The sequence below is a fragment of the Myotis daubentonii genome, chromosome 1, assembly GCF_963259705.1.
Source record: "Myotis daubentonii chromosome 1, mMyoDau2.1, whole genome shotgun sequence".
NCBI classification, from domain to species: Eukaryota; Metazoa; Chordata; class Mammalia; order Chiroptera; family Vespertilionidae; genus Myotis; species Myotis daubentonii.
Window position 1 is genome coordinate 6968791 of NC_081840.1, and position 21205 is coordinate 6989995.

The window sequence follows — 21205 nt, forward strand, 5'->3', positions numbered from 1 at the left end:
ACCTCAGTATTGCACAGTATATGGTGACTTTTATGTGGTTCAGTTTACTAAGTTTCTGCTTCTGTATTTATCACATGGAGCTGGCCTGTTTTGTATTACTGTATGTTATCCACGCTAAGATGTGCGGATACTGGCTCGTGTGATCTTTCCCAGAGGTGGCCTGCAGGTTTCCTGCATCTCTCTTACGCTGCTGTCCAATGGCAGGGACTGTTCTGCAGTAATCAGACGTGGAATGACGTGTGTGCTCTTAAAGTCCAGAATACAGGGTTGAAGGTCGACTTAGAACTCAGTGAGCCTAGTGCTTTTCTCAGTGATAAATCTGTATATTTCTTCCATCATTTTAGAGTGCATCATGTGTTAACTTGTTCATTATGTTCTTAACGAATCTTTTAATGTCCTCCACATCCGAGGTGGTAATGTCTCCTTCTGAGATCACTTGTTCTTTTGGTTATTTTGTTTTCAATATCATTCATTTTCACATTTATCTTTAATGATTCTATTTTGCTTTATTTTATTCTTTTCCTCATTTATTAAGTTAAGTACAGAGTTCACTTATTTTAGTTTGTTTTTAATAATAAAAGAATTTAAAGATGTATATTTCTCTGAATATAGCTTCAGCTGTATTCATAGATTATCTTTTTTTCCCAAATCATAGACTTTTTTTAGTCTTATTGAGGCATAATTTACATGCTGTAAAATTCACTCATTGCTATGCAACCATTACCACAATTTGTTTTAGTATATTTCCATCAAAAAAAGTCACCTTGTGCCATTTGCCATCAATCCCCACTCCTATACCCAGCTCCAAGCAACACTGATTGGCTTTCTCTATTGGGATTTGCCTTTTCTGGCCATTTCCTATCAATGAAATCATGCAGTATGTAGTCCTTTACATCTGGTTCTTTCTCTTGGTATTAAGTTTTTGAGGTTCCTCTATGTTGAGTAGTATTTCTTTTTTCTTTTTTAAATATTTGGGTGCTCCTGTATTGGGTGCATATATGTTTACCAGAGTTTTATCCTCTTGTTGTATCGATCCCTTTAGTATTATGAAGTGGCCTTCCTTATCTCTTGTTAAGGCCTTCACCTTGAGGTCTATTTTGTCAGATATAAGTATTGCTACCCCACTGTTTTTTTCATTTCTGTTTGCCTGAAAAATTTTTTTCCATCCCTTCACTTTCAGTCTGTTGAATCCTTTGTTCTGAGGTCATCTCTTGTAGACAGCATATATATGGGTCATGTTTTCTTATCCATTCAGCCACCCTAGAATAGTGTTTCTTTTTTAATGCTGAATAATATCCTATTATATGAACATCTCATCTTTTGTTTTTCCATTCACAAATTGATGGACATTTGAGTTGTTCTTTGTCTATAATAAATAATGCTGCTATGAACATTCATGTACAAATCTTTGTTTGAATATATATTTTCCTCTGTCTTGGGTTGATACCTAGGAGTGGAATTGCTGGCTTGTATGGTAAGTTTATGTTTCATTTTTTTAAGAAACTTGCCAAACTGTTTCCCAAAGTGGTTGCATCATTTTACATTCCTACCAGCCACATCTGAGGGTTCCAGTTTGTCCACATTCTTGCTAATACTTGTAATTGTCTGTCTTTTGGGTTATAGTCTTTCTTGTGGGTGTGTAGTGGTATCTTTTTCCTTATAGTTTAATTTGTATTTCTCTAATGATTGCTAATGTTACACACCTTTTCATGTACCTGTTAGCTATTTCTGTATCTTCTTTGCTGAAATGTCAATCACAGCTTTTAAATTGGATGTCCTCTTATTACTGAACTAGGAGCCCAGTGTACGAATTCGTGCACCTTGAAAGGAACTGTGGGCCGCGAGGCTGTGGTGGGCACAGGGGCGGGTCTCAGCCCATGCTCTGGGCCCCCACCTGGCCCCTCCCGTCGTGGTCCCCAGTCCCCTATCTGCCTGCAATCCTGCTCCCACTGCTGCTGTTGCCACATACTGACGGCACCAGCCCCACTTGCACCCACTGATGGTACAAATTGATTGGGGCCGGCACCAGCAGTGGGTGCAAGCAGTGGCTGCTGATTACAGTGCGATCGCCCCTCAGGAGCAGGGGGAGGTGGAGAAACACTCAGGGGTGATTGGGGCTGGCAGCCACCACTTATACCCACTGACAGCACTGAGCGATCGGGACCGGCGCCAGGCACCAGGAGCGGGTGCGAGCAATGGCTCCAGATCCAGTTGCAGGTGCGAGTGGGGCTGGCGCCGGCAGCAGGTGTGAGCACCGGGCAGGACTGTGGCACATGGGAGCAAAGAATTTTCAGTAACCACCAGAGGCTCGCCCCGATGACAGCGACTGGCGCCCTGCCTTGGTCTGGCGCCCCCGCTTACCTGCTCCACCATCCTGCCTGCTGCTGATGCCCACCATGTTCCATGTGCACCCCCTTGTGGTCAGCACACATTATAGCGACCGGTTGTTCAGTTGGTCTGCCGTTTGGTCTATTTGCATATTAGGGTTTTATATATATAGATTACAGTTGATCCTTAAACAATATGGGGGTTAGGTTTGCCAACCCCCTTGTGTAGTCGAAAATCCATGGACAACTTTCGACTCCCCAAAAACTTAATTACTAATAGCCTACTGTTGACTGGAAGGAAGCCTTACCAGTAATATAAAAAGTTAGTTAACATGTTATGTATTATATACTGCATTCTTACAATAAAGTAAGCTAAAGAAAATAAAATATTATTAAGAAAATCATAAGGAAGAGAAAATATAGTATTTATTGAAGAAAATTTGCATATAAGTAGATCCATGCAGTTCAAACCCATGTTGTTCAGGAGTCAACTATATAACAATTATTTATATATCCTTTATATGATTTACAAATATTTTATCCCATTTTGTGACTTGTCTTTTTGCACTCTTTTTTTAAAATTTTGTTTTATTGCTTAAAGTATTACAAAGAGTATTACCTATGTCTCTTTTTTTTCCCTTGACCTTCCCCTGGCCTCCCCTACCCCCCAGTGTCTTATGTCCCTTGGTTATGCTTATATGCATGCATACAAGTCCTTCAGTTGATCTCTTATTTTTCCACTATTTTGTGTGTCTTTGTAGCATAAAAGTTTTAAATTTTGATGAAGCCCAATTTATCATGATTTTCTTTTATAGATCTTGATTTTGCTGTTGTATATGAGAACTCTTTGCCTAACACAAGGATACAGAGTGTTTTTTCCTGTGTTTTCTTTAGAAGTTTTATAGTTTTATATTTAGGTCTGTGATCCACTTTCAGTATAATGTGAAGTAGAAGTACCATTTCATCTTACTGCCCGTGCAGCTCCAGTTGTCCCAGCACCATTTATTGCAAAAGCGACTCTTTCCCCATGGAGTTGTCTTGGCAGCTTGTCAGAAACCAAGTGACCATAAATGTAAAGGTTGATTTCTCCCCCTTCCCCTTTTTATGGTTTTGCTCTCTGCTCATTCTGGGCTCTTAGTTTTATTCCACGGATCTGTATGCCTGCTTTATATCAGTACCACACTATTTCATTGTGCCATCTCATTGTTTTAATTTGCATTTCAGTGATGAGGTCAGGTATCTTTTCAAATGTTATTTTCCACTGGGCTGCCTGACATTTTCTTAATTTTTTAAAAGAATTCTTTGTTTATTCTGGATATGAACTCTTTGTTGGTTATATGTTGCAAATACATTTTTCCACTATAGCTTGTCTTTTTCATTTTAGCCATTCCAGTGAGCTGGTTTCAGTATCTAGTTAATTGAAGATGGATGAAGTCCAACATCTCTTTAGGTGTATGGCCTCTTCAGTTAACTTCTTTTGTGAAGTACCTGTTTAAGTCTTTGGGCCTATCTTTCTATTAGGTTGTACCATTTCGTAAAAATTAGATCTGTAGGAATTTAGATATAGGTCCTTTGTAGATACAGGAATTTAAAATTTTCTTCTCTATTTTGAATTTTTACTCTCAAAGACATTATCACATTGAGAGAACTTTGTATGTCCTCTTTAATTAATCTTTGCTACAAAGTAATGAAGATGTCAGCCTGTGCCCCCCCCCCCCACCCCCGGCCTAAAACTTTATTTCACCTTTCACATTTAGCTGTACAGTCCATATAGAATTACTTTCGTATCTGTTGTGGTGTTAGAAGTCAGATTCCAGTTTTTCCAGGAGGCTCTCTGTTTGGCATAGCACCCTTGGGGGACAAGATCCTCCTTCACTCATTGCAGTGTTATCTTTGTCTTAACTTAAGTACCAACGGAGTGTGGATTCATTCCTGGGCTGTCTCATCTTGTGTCAGTACAACACTAACCATCCTAGTAAGTCTTTTTAAAAATATATATTTTTTTATTGATTTCAGAAAGGAAGGGAGAGGGAGAGAGAATCATTGATTGGCTGCCTCCTACACCCCCACTACTTGGATCGAGCCTGCAACCCAGGCATGTGCCCTTAACCAGAATCAAACCTGGGACCCTTCAGTCCACAGGCCGATGCTCTATCTCCTGAGCCAAACCAGCTAGGGCCCTAGTAGGTCTTGATATCTGGTAGTGTAATCCCTTCAGCTTTTTCTTCATAATTTCCTTGGCTCTTTTCATTTCCTTATAAATTTGAGAATCAGCCATTTCTCTAAGTCCCGTTTCTTCTAGTGGGGAATGATATTTCAAGACCACAGTAAAGGTGCTAGGATTCTTATTACTATTAGAATGGTCATTTTGTGCAGGTCTTTTATATCTTCTTTTAGCCACCCCAAGATTTCTGGTTCTCACGGACATCAATGATCATAGAACTTAAATATCAGATAATCATTTACTTAAATATCAGATAATCCCATATTACACACAAAATATTCTCAGTAAAATAAAACCAATATAACCAATGTGATGATTAAAAGGTTAAAATTTTTTGCATTTTTAAATTTTCTTACCCCTCCCCTTTTTATGGTTTTGCTCTCTGCTCATTGTCAGACACGTAGCCATTGCAGACTGTTCTCGCCCTCCCAGTCTGTGCAACCTTCATTCCCACCTGAGTGTATAGTTTGTGTTCCACACCAGGCTCGATGCCGACACTTCTCCTCTCGAGTAGGTTTCAACTTCAAACTTCAGAGAATGTCTGGCTAGGAAATCCCGGGCTGATTTTTTCTTTTTATGAGAGTCTTAGGGCTGTCCCTCCATTTCCTCTGTAAGAAAGCATTGCTGTCAGAAGCTAATGTCACTTTAATTTTCTGTCTCTTCCAGGTTACTTGGTCTTTTTGCTTTCATGCCTAAAGAGTCCAATTTCAGACTGTCTCATTCTGCGTTAGTTTCCCTCATGCATGTCATGTCTTTCTATATGTAGTAGCAGATCTTTTTCTTGGATTATTATTTTGAGGATTGGTTCTGTTTTCGTGCTTTCATTTCCTCCTGTGGCGACTCCTGTTGTATAGTGAATCTTCTTTGCCTCTTTTTATTTTTTTTTGTTTCTCTCTTTGTGCTTTTCATTTCTTTTTCCTTTAAATTATTTTTGTTTTTCATGTACTGTTCCTTGTAAGGCATTTTACATTGCGTTTATTGGCTCTTGTATTTCTTGCCGTTAATTTTCACTTCTGAAATTATTTATATTTTATTTTTAATTATTTACAGAGTTATATTACCTATTTCTGAGTTTTTCTATTAAAAATTCATGTTGTCCTTTCACACATTATATTATTCCGTTAATGTCTTTGGCTTGCCTTAAAGCATTAAGTTGTAGTTTTAATATCTTTTGTGGGATGTCTTTCTGACATGCTTTTACTGTCTGCAGAGATGTCAACCTGTTCCTTGTTCTTTTCCTTATAATCACTCTGTGTGGGACTTGACTTTGATCCCTCCTATTGAGAGCGGGGAGGGGATTGGAGAGGAGGGTTGGGTTCTAGAGCTCTAGCTTATGTTATTTTTGTGAAATTTTCAAAAATATGGCAGCTCACTTTCTTAGTGCCCTGATTCAGTCTTTTCTACCTGGACCTACTTTTCCCATTTCCTCTCTGCCCCTGCTGCTCAATTGGGATTCTCTTCCCAGCAGTTTCTCCCCAGTGTGGCCTAGTTCTGAAAGGGAACCTCGGCTGCTGAGTTTGAAGGGTTCCCGGGCTCAGACAGGTTCCGCCCCTTCAGGCTTAGCCACGGCCGTGTTGCTCTCACCCCTGGAGGGTACAGCCGCTTCTGTTTGCAGCTGCTGTTCTCAGTGGGCTCACCCAGCTCTCTGTGTGAGTGTTTTTGCGCTATCATTCCATAGGCCGGCCGGGCTCCTCTGCCATCTTCCTTGCAGGTGCCGATATCACGCAGGTCTTATAGCTGCTGGTAGTCTAGCCCCATATGCTCATTGTCAGCTAATTCTGTTATAGATGTTGACCACGGCCTTCTGGTTTTGCCATCTTAGTTGCTCTAGATGATTTTATGCAAGAATTTGGAGAAATTAAAAAACTATGCCATACTTTTTTCATAATTTCCAAAATTTGGAAGCCACCCTCCAAGATATCCTTCAGGTGTTGAAAGGATAAATAAGCTGTGGTCCATCCAGACAATGGAATGTTGTTCGGCAATAAAAAGAAATTAGCTATCAGGCCATGAAAAGACATGGAGGAATCTTAAACGCATATTACTAAGGGAAAGAAGCCAAGGCTGCATTCTGTATGATTCCAAGTCTATGACATTCTGGAAAAGGCAAAACTATGGAGACAGTAAAAAGATCAGTGGCTGCCCTGGCCAGTGTGATTCGGTTGGTTGGGGTTTTTATCCCATGTACCAAAAGGCTTTGGGTTTAATTCCCAGGTGTGTGTGCGCGGGGGGCGGGGGGGGGGGGCGCACTGAAGGCAAGCAATTGATGTTTTCTCTCACATCAGTGTTTCTCTCTCTGTTCCACTCCCCCTCCCCTCTTCCCCCTCCCTCCCTTTCTAAAATCAATGAGCATGTTCTTGGATAAGGATTTAAAAAAAGAGAAGACAATAGTGCAGGAGAGGTTTGGAGCAGTGAAACTTCCCTGTGATACTATAATGGTGACTACACGGATGGCATTTTGCATTTGTCAAAGCCCACAGAATGTACAACCCAGAGTGAACCCTAATGTAAATCATTTTTAGTTAATAAAAATGTTCATGAATTGTAATGAATGTACCACACTAATGCAAAAGGTTAATAATAAGGGAAACTGAAGAGACCACTTCTTTAAGTGACTTATGGGGGATTAAATTAATTATGGGCTCTATTTCTTGAGGCATTCTCCCTATTTTAGAAAAGAAAGGCCTGGGAGAAGTCAGAGTTATAATAGAACAAGGTAGGACTTAATAAAATTAACTGAAAACCATGGGGAAGAAATTTAGTTGCTAAGTATTTGGTGTTTTGGGAAACAAGTTGCCACATTGTTGGGAGAATTTACTAGAATTTTTTTAAATTGGCTTTTGAATGGCAGTAAAATTTTATGTCCCCCCCCCCTTTTGTGAAAATATAATACTTCAACATCCTTCAACACAACCTTTTTTCTTATATAGTTGAAAGTTTTGCCACCATGTAGATTGTTTTTCTGCCTAAAAATGGATTAGAAGAACTTGTCCTCTTGCCCATTAGTTGAAGAATAACAGAAATGAAGAGAGAAGTTCCCAGAGCTTTCATCAGTCTTTTCTCCTCTGGTCTAGTCGTGTCTTCTGTTGTGTTTTGATTTCTGTGTCTTCTGACACAGTAATGAAGGGAAGGAGCCTTGGGCCTGGTGACGCAGGTGCCAGTTCCCAGCAAATATTTACTGACCACCTGGGTTGTGTGGAACATGGGGTGGTGGTCAGGACAATAATGTACCTCATTCTGGCCCCTCTTGACTGCGTTCTGCCAGCAGCTGGGCAGCAGAGGTACAACCAGGGCTGCTCTTATGAGTAAGTGAGAGGTGGTCTCATGTCTGACAGCCTAGCCCAGCGGCAAGCCATAGCCAGCCCAGCCCATTCTTCTCGGGCCACAGATGTGGCTGTTACTCCAGGGTGAGTCTCAGGCCTCTGCTTGTCATACTCTGCAAGACCCTCTGGGCAGAACCTGGGGTTTGGTGTCAGCTGGCAGCTGTAATCACAAGTTGAATGTTTAACTCAGCCTTCCCTAAACCTCACCTGGATTTCTCCCAGCACCTTACATATTCTCATTCTCTCTCTCTCTCTCTCTCTCTCTCTCTCTCTCTCTCTCTCTCTCTCTCTCTCTCTCTCTCCCACACACACACACACACACACACACACACACACACACACTGTTCCTAGAATGATCCCATCCTCTTTCCAGCCCCTCTGGGACCCTGTGGCTCTGAGTTTCCTTGGTGCCCTGCCTTCCCCAAAGGTGGTCTCCCTGCCGCTGGTTCTGTCTCCTCCAGTAAATATACAAAGCATGATATGTATCATTTTTACCATTCTTAAGTGTTCAGTTTAGTAGCATTAAATATATTCACAATGCCCATCACTGTTGTCTACTCACCATCCTCACCAAAACCCTGTGCTATTTTTTAAAAATATTTTTATTGGGTTTTTTTACAGACAGGAAGGGAGAGGACTAGAGAGTTAGAAACATTGATAAGAGAGAAACATCAATCAGCTGCCTTCTGTACACCCCCCAACTGGGGATGTGCCCACAACCAAGGTACATGCCTTTGACCAGAATCGAACCTGGGACCTTTCAGTCCGCAGGCCAGCGCTGTATCCACTGAGCCAAACCGGTTAGGGCCCCTGTGCTATTAATCCATCACCCTAGCCCCTGGCATCCACCATCTGTCGCTGATTTTGACTTCCCTAGGTCTCTCATAAGTGGATCATACAGTGTTTGTCCTTTGGTGAATGACTTATTACACTGAGCATGATGTCCGCAAGGCTCATCCACATTGTAGCATACAGGGGTCCTCAAACTTTTTTTTTTTTTTCTCTATCCTTTTTTTTTTTTTTTTAATATATTTTATTGATTTTTTACAGAGAGGAAGGGAGAGAGATGGAGAGTCAGAAACATCGATGAGAGAGAAACATCGATCAGCTGCCTCCTGCACATCCCCCACTGGGGACGAGCCCGCAACCCAGGTACATGCCCTTGACCGGAATCGAACCTGGGACCTTTCAGTCCGCAGGCTGACGCTCTATCCACTGAGCCAAACCGGTTTCGGCAGGGGTCCTCAAACTTTTTAAACAGGGGGCCAGTTCACTGTCTCTCAGACCGTTGGAGGGCCGGACTATAGTTTAAAAAAAACTATGAACAAATTCCTATGCACACTGCACATATCTTTTTTTTTTAATATATTTTATTTATTTTTTACAGAGAGGATAGGAGAGAGATAGAGAGTTAGAAATATTGATGAGAGAGAAACATCGATTAGCTGCCTCCTGCACATCTCCCACTGGGGATATGCCCACAACCCAGGCACATGCCCTTGACCGGAATCAAACCCTGAACCTTTCAGTCCGCAGGCCGACTCTCTATCCACTGAGCCAAACCGGTTTCGGCCCATATCTTATTTTGAAGTAAAAAAAACAAAACGGGAACAATGTTTGTATTTGCATGTGGCCCGCGGGCCGTAGTTTGAGGACCCCTGTGTCAGAATCTCCTTCCTTTTTAAGGCTGAGTGGCATCCTCTGTGTGGATGGACCTCATTCATTATAGACACTCAGGTTGCAGAGCAATCTGCACACACGGCTTCGCCCACCACACGTCGTCTGGAGCATCCCCATGGGCAGAGGCTGTCTGCATGTTTGTTGTGGTGCCCACTCCAACATCCGCCAAGAGCCCCAGAAGCACGTTTGACAAAGGAATGGAAAGCACTTCAGGCCCCGTCTGTTCTTTTCCACAGAATTGCTGTGGTGTCCCCTCTCATAGGTCAACTAGAACCCATCCAAGTTCATCACTCCCCCTGCCTCAGGTTCTTTGTAAAACGGGTTTGTCATTGAGAGTTGACACGGAAGCCCTTCAGTCGGTCACGTGTTCTGTCTACTCTGTGTGGGTTTCCCGCCTCAAGACAAGGAAGGACTATAGGGACCTGCCTGACTTTGCAGGTTCCCCAGCCCAGGTCCCCTAACAGCGCTCAGGGAAACTTCTGTCCGTCCACTTCACTGCCTTCTGCCAGCCTGGCCTGGGGATGACCTGGTCCACCCTTCTAATCACTCACAAGACTTTCTCCCATCAACAGGACAAGTGTCTGTCCCTTTGTCCTTGCTGTTGGCATCAGAAAGTCCTGTGGCAACCTTTGAACACGGCTGAATGCCAGGTAGCTTTGACTTGTCTCAGGAAAAAGTCTATTTTAAACTATAAGTGAAGCCAAATTTTTTAGGTTAGATTCTTACCGACAAAACATACATCGCCACAGTCAGAGTTTCCAGTTAAAGCAGTTACAGTGCCAGTGCCTGCGGTTAAGATGCCTGTTGTCTAGGTCCAAAAAGACAGCTGCCTCCTAATGAAACAGCCGTAAAACTTCTCCACTAAAATGGAGCACATTTAATTTGCCTACAGAATTACTGGGGATGTGAAAAATAAAGCCTTTGCTGAATTTAGAAACGAAAATTTGAAAGTTTTATTCCAAAATGCTCCCTAGAAATAAAACCAGTGGGAGGTGTTTATAAGCCATTTGTTTTTTAAATAAAGACCAAAATGAAGTGACAGAGAATAAAGGATAATTCCTTTCTGAACCTTCATTTTGGAGCAGTACAGAGATGCTGTGTCTGTAATGTCCCGTGGGAACACATAATGTCCCATGAGACCTGGGACTGTTTGCCCACCTTCCTTTCTGGAAGGCGCACTGCCTGAGCCATAAGCCCCTGTCCTCAGCGTTAGCTCAAGCCCTTCCCAGTGCGCCTCGCTGAAGGAGGGGAGGGGCTGGTGTCACAGATAGGCGGTGAGGCCACAGAGGGCAAGGAGGGCCCATCAGGCAGCTCCAGTGCACGCTGAGAGACTGGCCCTGGCTTCTGTGTTGGGGGTGGTGGTGCTCAAGGTCATCAGGTAGCACATTTCTCTCAGTTCTGTGCTACAGGGAAGGCATTTAAGAGTAATAAGAGAGCTCTGTAGAGTTAGAATTGGGCATTATTGCTTGATCATTCACTTAGTAACTTTGGTTGCACACTTCTGTGCAGAGCACTGTCTAGGGCCCGGGTCCTCAAACTACGGCCCGCGGGCCACATGCAAATACAAATATTGTATTTGTTCCCATTTTGTTTTTTTACCTCAAAATAAGATATGTGCCGTGTGCATAGGAATTTGTTCATAGTTTTTTTTTTAACTATAGTCTGGTCCTCCAACGGTCTGAGGGACAGTGAACTGGCCCCCTGTTTAAAAAGTCTGAGGACCCCTGGTCTAGGGCCTGGGCAGGGAGGGGAGAGGAAGGCCTCCTGGAGGGGTTAGTCCAAGCCAAGAGCCCTTCGGTGGCTCTGCCACCCCCACCGCAGCCTAGGAGCTTCTAAAGCACACACACCAGTGTCCCCTGCTGCCTGCACTCGCCTGTCATAGCCGGAGTGGCCATGTGTGGTTGGATCCTGCATGCGTCACAGCTGCCTTTTTCTGAGCTCTCCATTTCGCCTCAGCAGAGTTGTATACTCCTAACAAGCGAGGAGTAGGGAGGTCACATAATGAGGAAGGACCTCCAGCCCCAGGGCTGTTCAAGTCGGCCTCTCCCAGTGCTGCGTTCATGCCTCTCCTAGGTGGCACTGCTGAATCTGCTTCATCAGGGAGGGACTGAGCCCTGATAGCCTAGATGAGCACGCAGATTCCAAGCGGCAGTGACAGCCTTGCAGTAAAAGAAGTTGTCCAGTACCTGATCCTTCAAGGCGGAGTTGACATCCTCTAACTTGTTGGTTCAGTTTGTCACACCTGATGAAGCTAATTTTTGTGTTTTTACATACAGGATCTCCTTTGTGCATTACAAAAGATCTTTTTATCCTGTTGCCTGGCTTCCCATCACAGTCCTTTCTCTATTATTAGCCTACTGCTGAGGGGCAGCGGTCAGTGAGGGAATCTCCCTGCTGTAACTTAATCTCTGTTTTTTCAAAAATAACTACTTTTCATTTTCATGAAAGTATTATATGCTTACTTTAGCAATACTGAAAAAATATAGAGGGGTTTCAGAAAGAAAAAAACATTTCTAGCTATAACATTCAACAGTGACTACTGTCGATATTTGGGGAGTATTTTTTATGATTATACTATTTCTGAAAAATTACACCTCACATTTTCATTTTAAAAATTTATAAATATTTTTTAAATATTTTTAGTGATTTCACAGAGGAAGGGAGAGGGAGAAAAAGATAGAAACATCAGTGATAAGAAAGAATCATCCATCAGCTGCCTCCTGCATGCCCCACACTGGGGATCGAGCCCGTATCCTGGACATGTGCCCTGACTGGGAATCGAACCATGACCTCCTGGTTCATGGGTCGGCACTCAACCACTGAGCCACGCTGGTCCCGCTAAAAATTTTTTATGGGTGTAGTTTTTTACTGTGATATAATCCCTTTGAATTAAGGTAGTTTCTGATATTTCAGAATCTTAAATAAAAGTGTGATGCTCTTAAAAAGAATAAAATACTTAGTAATTAACTTAACCAAAGAGGTGAAAGACTTGGACATTGAAACCTACACGATGTTGTGAAAGATATTAAAGAAGACACAAATAAGTAGAAAGACACCTGTGTCTGTGGGTCGGAAGATGAACATTGTTCAGATGTCAGTACTGTCCAAAGGAACCTACAGGCTCAATGCAATCCCTGTCAAAATTCTGACAGTATTTTTTTCCAAAAATAAGAAAATCCATCCTAAAATTCACATGGAATCTCACGGGACCCTGATAGCCAAAGCAGTCTTCAAAAAAGACGAACAAAGTAGGAGGTCTTACACTTTCTGATTTTAAAACTTGCACAGAGTTACAATAATAAAAACAGCATGCATGGTACTGACATAAAGACAGTCATGTAGAACAGCATAGTGGAATAGAGAACCCAGAAATAAACCTTCTGCTATATGGTCAAATGGTTTTCGGCAAGGGTGCCACTCATTCATGAGGAAAGGACAGTCTCTTCAAGAAATGGTCTTGAGCTCAGCTAGTGTGTCTCAAAGGTTGAGCATTGACCCATGAACCAGGAGATTACCGGTTCAATTCCCAGTCAGGGCACATGCCCGGGTTGCAGGTTCAGGAGGCAGCTGATCAGTGTTTCTCTTGTCATTGATGTTTTTATCTCTCTCTCCCTTTCTCTAAAATCAATAAAAGCATTTTTTTAAAGAAATGGTTTTTAGAAAATTGAGTATCCACATGCAAAAGAATAAAGTTGGGCCCTTACCTTACACCACACACAAACACTATTTCAAAGTGGATCAAAGACCTAAATGTAAAAGCTAAGACTATGAACTCTTGGTGGAAAACAGAGGAAAAACTTTAGACATTGGATTTGTCAATGATTTCTTGACTATGACACCAAAAACATAGGCAACAACAACCAAAAGGATAAATTAGACTACATCAAAATGTAAAACTTCTGTGCATCAAAGGACACAATCAACAAAGTGAAAAGGCAACCCACAGAATGGAAAAAATATTTGGAAATCATTTATCTGATAAGGGATTAATATCTAGAATTTATAGAGAACTCCTACAACTCAACAATAAAATAACAAATGATCCTACTTTAAAATGTGCAAAGGACTTGAATAGACATTTCTCCAAAGAAGAAATACAGATGGCCAATAAGCACATGAAAAATGATCAACATCACTAATCATTAGAAAAATGCAAATCAAAATCACAGTGAGATACTTCACACCCATTAGGTTGACTATGATAGATAGATAGATAGATAGATAGATAGATAGATAGATAGATAACTAAATAGTACATACCAGGTACATACATGCTTTGGCAAGGATGTGAAGAAATTTGAACCCTTGTGCACTGTTGGTGAGATTGTAAAATGCTGCTGTGGAAAACTACATGGTAATTCACCAGAAAATTAGAAATAGAATTACCATATGATCCAGCAATTCAGTTTCTCAGAATGTACCCAAAAGGATTGGAAGCAGGGACTTAAATAGTTTTTGTGTACCCAGGATATAACAGTATTATTTACATTAGCCAAAAGGTGGAAGCAAACGAATGTCCATCAAGGATGATTGGGACAAGACGGGGTCCGTCCATCTAAAGGCATATTATTTGGCCCTAAAAGGAAAGAAACTCTGAGAATGTGGATGAACCCTGAGGACATTGGGACATTGGGCTGAGGGAAATAATCCCATCACAGACGACCAATTCTGTCTGGTCCCACTCCAATGAGGTCCTTAGAATAATCAGACTTAGACAGTGAGATGGTGTGGGGGGCTGCGAGAGGGGGTGGGGAGGTAGTATTTATTGGGGGACCAAGTTTCAGTTTTTCAGGATGAAAGTATTCTGTGGATGGATGGTGGTGATGGTTACACAACAATGTGAATGTATTTAGTGCCACTGAACTGTGTACTTAAAAATGGTTAAGATGATAAATGTTATGTTTTGTGTATTTTAGCAAAATTTTTTAAAGTTAAAAAAATGTGGTGCTCACTCATGGCTACTGTATTTCTAGAATGAATTCCCAGAAGTAAAATTACTTAAGGAATCTTGACACATATTATCAAATTATTTTCCAGAACAATTTATAGATTTTTTGGCAGGGTTCAAGCTTGCTTTTCCCAGTATTGAGTAATTATAATTCTTAAAAATTATTGCTGATTTGATAGGTGAAGAATTACTTTTTCATACAATTCTTGATAATAGTTCTTTTGTGAACTAAGTCATTTAAACATTGAGGCCTCAGTTTTTTTCTAACCAGTTATAGTATATTGTTAACTCATTGCATTTGTAGCATTTATATTTCCTTTTGGTGTTCAGAGGAAACATACAGAAATTTGAAACTTTTTAATGTGAGCAATATCCCTTAGGGGTTCAGTGTTTTTAAATGTTCATTTCTGCTTGAAAATTGATGTTCACTTCCCTTTTCTTCTAAAAGCTATGGAGACTTGGGGTTGTCATTTCCATTTATTTAACTGCTTAACCCAACTCAGACCTTATTTTGGTATGAAATTAAGACTTAAGTTGATTTTCCCTCACATATAGCCAACCAGACATCCTTGATTTGAGATTAATTCTTTATCATAATATTACACTTGTATAAATATATTTATCAGTTTGGGGCTGTTGCTTCTGTCCCATCAACTTGCCTCCTAAGCCCATATCACACTGTCATTAATTTATACACTTTATAGTTGGTAGAACTGGCCTTTTCTATTAGAAGTGTCCTCATTCTTCTTGCTTCTTATTTTTCCTGGTGAACTTAAGGATTATTTTGTCAAGTTACCAGGAAAATAAAGAGACCCAGGTGAATTTTGACTATAAACCAATTTTAGGAAGAATTAACACCAGCCTATTTATAGTATTTACTAGAGGCCCAGTGCACAAAATTCATGCACTTGGGATGGGGGGGTCCCTCAGCCTGGTTTGTGCCCTTTTGCAGTCTGGGAGCCCTCTGGGGATGTCTGACTGATGGCAGGAGCAGGAGCGGGCCTAAGCTGTCAGTTGGACATCTTTAGTGCTGCTGCGGAGGCAGGAGAGGCTCCCACCACTGCCGCTGTGCTTGCCAGCCGTGAACCCGGCTTCTGGCTGAGCAGTGCTCCCCCTGTTGGAGTGCACTGACCACTAGGGGGCAGGTCTTGGCGTTGAGTGTCTGCCCCCTGTTGGTCAGTGTGCATCATAGCAACCAGTTATTCCACTGTCAGGCTGAAACCGGCTCTCCGACATCCCCTGAGGGATCCCAGGTTGCAAGAGGATGCAGGCCAGGCCGAGGGACCCCACCAGTGTACAATCGAGGACGGAGAGGGACGTAGGAGGTTGGCCAGCTGGGGAGGGACTGTGGGAGGGCTCCAGGGCATGTCCAGCCTGTCTCAGTCCCAATCAGCCGGACCCCAATAGCAAACTAACCTACCGGTCAGAGCACCTGTCTCCTCATGGTCAGTTTACGTCATAGCGATTGGTTGACTGTCTGCCCCCTGGTGGTCAGTGCACAGTCATAGCAAGCAGTTGAGCGGCCTTAGCATATCATTAGTATATTATGCTTTGATTGGTTGAATGGCCAACCAGACACTTAGCATATTATGTTTTTATTATTTAGGATGCTTCCAGTCCAGAAACATACCTTATCTTTACTTGTTCAGGGTTTTTTCCTTCCCCATATTATTGATTTTTTTGTTTCTCTTTTAGAGTGTGTTTCATTGGTGATTTCCAGATCACAGTCTTAGTTCTTTAAAGAACTTCATATGCATAAGGCTCAAAAGAGTCACTAAGAAAGTTGAGATCCTTTGATCTAAGACCATTAGGGAAAAATGCATCAGGAAATGTCTTCACTTTTTCTTTGACTTCTAATCTGAATGTTTTATATGAAGAGTAGGGGCCCAGTGCACAAATTCGTGCACCTTGAAAGGAACTGTGGGCCACAAGGCTGCGCTACCGGGCGGTTCTTGGCCCATCCTCCACACACCCACCTGGCACCTCCCACCTCGGTCACCTGTTCCCTGTCTGCCAGCAGCCCCACTCCCGCTGCTGCCACTTCCATGCGCTGATGGCGCAGAGTGATTGGGGCCAGCGCCTGCAGCAGGTGTTACTGGCAGCTGCTGCCCTGATCACCCCTCAGGAGCCGGAGGAGAAGGAGAAGCCCTCAGGGGAGATTGGGGCCAGCAGCTGCCGCTCACATCCACTGATGGCACCGAGCGATTGGCACTGGCACCAGGCACCAGCAGCAAGTGCGAGTGGGCCGGCTGTAAGTGTGAGCAGGGCCAGCCCCGGTATCGGGTGCGAGTGGGGCTGTCACCGATAGCGGGTATGAGAGGCGGTTGCCGGGCCCGATTGCCACTTAGGAGCAGGGGGAGGTGGAGAAGCCTTCAGGGGCAGCTGCCCATATCACACATAGACAGTGTGTGCTGCTTGGACCCCCGGATGGCACTGAGTGATCAGGGCTGGTGCCGGCAGCAGGTACAAGTGGGACTGGCGCTGGCAGCAGGTGTGTGCGACGGGTGGGACCATGGGGCACAGGAGCAAAGACTTTTCAGTAACCCCCAGAGTCTCACCCAGTTGACAGTGACCACTCCCCATCTTGGTCTGGCGCCCTGCTCACCTGCTCCACCATCCCATTGTGGCTGACGCCCGCCATGTTCCATGCTTGCCCCCTGGTGGTCAGTGCACATCATAGTGACCAGTTCCACCTTTCAGTCTATTTGCATATTAGAGTTTTATATAGAGAGATTCTAGGTGGTATTTCCCCCCATATTTTGCATTCTGATTCATTATCACAATCTTAGGACAGGTACTTGCCTCATCTTGTCTCAAGTGAAAAATTAAAGTATTTGAGGGCAGGTCTCTATCTTTTTAAAGTACAGACCTGCAGTAAGCATGTGCTTCTGGACCCATTACCAAGCCCCCTGTACCCCTCATTCCTAATTGTACTTAAGTCTGAGTTCATCTGGCATTACTCCGTGGTTGAGGGGGGTGAGGGGGAGCCATTTCACCCACCTCCAGCGAACCCAGAGGGTCAGCACCCAGAGTCTAAATTCACATCACCTGACTCCAAGCACAGGCTGTTTTTGTTAAGCCACGACTGCTGTTCAAATGGCAGAGGAGCCAGGCAGGTGTGAGGCTCCCTCGCCGGTGCCTGCTCCCTGTTGCTCGTTATAATTTCGTGGCCAGCTATAGACTCCAGCAGCATCCTCAGCTCTGTGGAAAGGGCAGGGGGGGTAGGGGGAGGATTTGGTGTGTTTTTACTTGTTTATTTGTTTTTAATTCTCACCCGAAGATACATTTTTATTGATTTTGAGAGAGAAAGAAACATTGATGTAACAGAGAAACATCCATCAGTTGCCTCCCATTCTCACCCGGACCAGGAATTGAACCCGAAATCTAGCTATATGTGCCCTGACTGGGAATTGATGTAACTGCCCACCCTAGTCGTGTTCCAGGTGTTTCTCCTTAATAATATATTTAAGAACCAAAGGGTTTTTACATTCTTGTTCATAAGTGAGCACGAGGGGTAGGGGGAGTTGTGTGAGAAATTATAAAAAGAGGTATGTGGTTCAGACAAACTTAGTTGTACATGTGAAGAAGTGAGGAATTTCTTAAGTCCTGCCTGCCAGAGAGATTATTCTTAGAGTTTACTTGTTTTTATTTGGTGTTCATATATTTCTTAGTGTAGGGAATCTGTTCAACCCTCCCCCACCCCACCCAGGATATTCCAATTTAGAAACTATGTCTTTCTCCTTGGAACAGCTTTTTCATTAGCCTTTTTTATAAATAAAAAAATTAAGATCTGAGCAATAACTTTTAATACTAGCCCCATAAAAATAATTTTAAAATATTTTTAATTTTAAATATAAACAAAATATCTAAAACGTAAAAGTATCTAATATGTTGACATCTTTACAATACAATAAATACTGCATTTTGTTTTGTCTTTTTTAACTCCCACTTTCTAGCTATTAAAGTTTTCCATATAATCTAATTTTTTTAAGTTTTAACTTAATTTTTCCAATAAAAATTAGAGCTCAAGAAGAACCAGTGTTTGATGATTATAAGTTTATAACTTGGTGGTAGGAGAGGTTGTCAAGAGTCCAAATTTATGAATTGGGACTGTGTAATATTTGAATAGCTGTTTGCTTTAAAAAAAAACACACCTGGATCGCCAAGATGCTAAATAAAATACAGACATTAAAGTCATTAGAACTAGAAAATAGAAGGCGGCCAGTGGGTATAAAATCCATTGACTTTGGGGTACCAATTAGGGGACTACTGAAATTTCAGGTTCCGGTACAGATACCCACACACACTGGTTTTGGTAGCTCTCAGTCATCTGTTTACAGTCTGGCGGGGTTATGGCCTCAATCCTGCCCCCTTAGAGATGGGATCTTTGCCTAAAAGTTATTGAAATGAATACTGCAGAAAGCCAAAAATGCCCTGGCTTCCCGTGCACGCTGACAGCCAAACTGAAGGCTCTTTCCATTTGCAGGTTTTTTTTAGTGTCATTTTAAGTTGCAGCTTCCGGCCAATCAGCGGGCTCCGTGCCTGCTGACATCACGCGGCAGCCAGTTCCCTCCAGCTGCAGAGCTTCAGTTTGTCTTTTTTTTAAAACTAAAATGGAGGCTGCTTTCTTGCCTTAAGGAGTCCATTGCCTTCCCCGCCGAGTCTAGATGTTGACATGTAATAAAGCGGGGGGCAGGATGGTGGTGGATGCGGCCAACTCCAATGGGCCTTTCCAGCCCGTGGCCCTTCTCCATATTCGAGGTAAGTTATTGTGCGTTTCACTGAGTCGGAACCTTCTGTGGCTAGTTAATAAATGGCTATTGTGCTTCAGATAAGACCAGCAGGAAGTCCTTTCCAGCAGAATTCACGGTTTCACTGCAGACTTAACCAGGGGCGGCTGGGCGTGTCCCTGCAGTTTGGCTTTTTACGGTCTACTCACAGAATTTGAGTCTTGAGAGAGGCCTTGCATGCATAGTTCAAAGCTGGTTTTTCTGCTTTCTGCTCGCTCTCCCATCCCCCTTTCCGAGCTGTGCTGATGTCAAAGGATGTGAAGTCACCGCCTGGGGAAGGTGTTGGGTGGGGGGAGGAAGGGGAGGCGGGTGGCAGTGCCTGGCCAAGTTGTCTGTCCGTCCGCAGAGTTTCTGTTACATCTGTGTTGCTTAATACTGCACAGGTTTCATCGGGGACACATCCCTGAATTAAAGATGAATTGCAGTCAGAAAATGTGCAGAAACCATTAGAAAAGAACTTCCTTTGAAAGGATTGTTTTCATTCTTGCTGTGGAGCCTAAAAGAGACATACACTCCTTCTCTGAAATATTCAAATCCATTGTGGGTCCTAATTTCTGAAATGTTATTGCTTTCGTAGACACTTAGGACATATTTTGCATTTAAATTGGCTCTGTCTTGCCATCTGACTTTAATATTTAACATGGCAACAAGTTTTCAATGTGTGTATAGGTTACTTTTAATAATTTCAGTTTGCCTCATAATTTATACAAAATTTGGCTTAAAAAACACAAACTTAGCTTAAAAGACAATTCCTATAGTAATTAATAATAGTAACATTAAAATGTGTCCGTGTAGTACTATGCTTATTCTTGGTATTTTAAAATATTTATTATGCAGATTTTTTGTTGGGGTGAAATAGAACATGGATGTCAAAAGCTTCTTACAAGCCTTTCAAAATGTATATCACAGCTGTGCCTGACAAGACCATTTGACCTGTCAGAATCCCCTTGAGGAAGGGTGGGGGCACGTTTTCTAGGTGACTAGTTTGTGTGACTAAAGTGCAGGGCAGGCTTTTTCAGAGCCCAGGGTGGACCCGGGGATGATAAACGCAATCAGTTGGAAGAAAATGGGTGTTGCTGTTCTCTCCAACCCTCTTTACTGAAGCTGGTGGGAATGAGTGTCCAGTGACCAACTTACAGGTCGGGCTGTGAATTCGCCGTTTTGCTGTGTGCCCAGGAAAGAGGGAACGCCGCCGAGCGTGGCATGTAGATAATTCAGCTGTAAGAGCCAAGTGGGCAAAAACAAATGCAATCGTGATTTAAGTTGGCAGTACTTATTTTGAAGTATCTTATAAATAATAGACATTTTTGATTTGTGAGGTTTCTGATTTTATTAGACACTTGTGTAGCAGTTATTTTTTGAACTATGAATTGATTCTGAAATGAAATAAATTTATTTTTTATCTTATACCACATTGATTTTGTTTTTTTAATTCCAAAACTTCGTTATGGCCTATTTGTACTTTCTGCTGTTGGGTGAGTGGTTGGTTGTTTGCTCTCTAACCTCAGAGGGAAAGGAGTGGAGTGCATTAACTTGAAGGGACTTGAGTTGTTAAGAAGGGGTCACCTTTAGGGACCGAAAACTAATTTCTAATTCAAACGGTGGGGGTACTTTCTAATTTCAAAACTTGAAGAATGCTTGATTTACTGGCAAGGACTTTTTAAGAAAAAGCATGTTAATGAGAGGTTTAGCGAAGTGTTTTATTTATATGGGCTTTGAGAGTCTTGATCAGTTTAACATCCGGTTAGCAGCTATGCTGTGTGTTCAGTGCCGAGGGTCATTAAACTTGACTGAGAGACAGCCCCACCGAAGAGGAGCCCAAGTTCAGTAGAGAAACCCAGCAAGGACCCTGGTGCAGGAGAGACACCTGAGGAGCCAGCTCTGGGCAGGTGCACTAGAGAGCGGGGCCTGAG

General features: G+C 42.6%; 1 protein-coding gene across 13 annotated transcripts in view; it reads left to right on the plus strand.

Annotated features, from left to right (window-relative positions):
- The window catches only part of PPP2R5C (protein phosphatase 2 regulatory subunit B'gamma), a 140346-nt gene that overhangs the window by 20908 nt on the left and 98233 nt on the right, over nucleotides 1–21205 (plus strand). For 2 of the 13 annotated variants that reach the window (XM_059686686.1, XM_059686723.1), the window contains exon 1: nucleotides 19050–19263. The exons of 10 other annotated variants lie outside the window; for them this stretch is intronic. In XM_059686686.1, the coding sequence (XP_059542669.1) occupies nucleotides 19170–19263 (94 nt within the window). In that variant the 5' untranslated portion in view covers nucleotides 19050–19169. Of the gene's footprint in view, nucleotides 1–19049; nucleotides 19264–21205 lie in introns of those variants that run through there. One more of the 13 variants, XM_059686753.1, reaches the window with a different exon arrangement.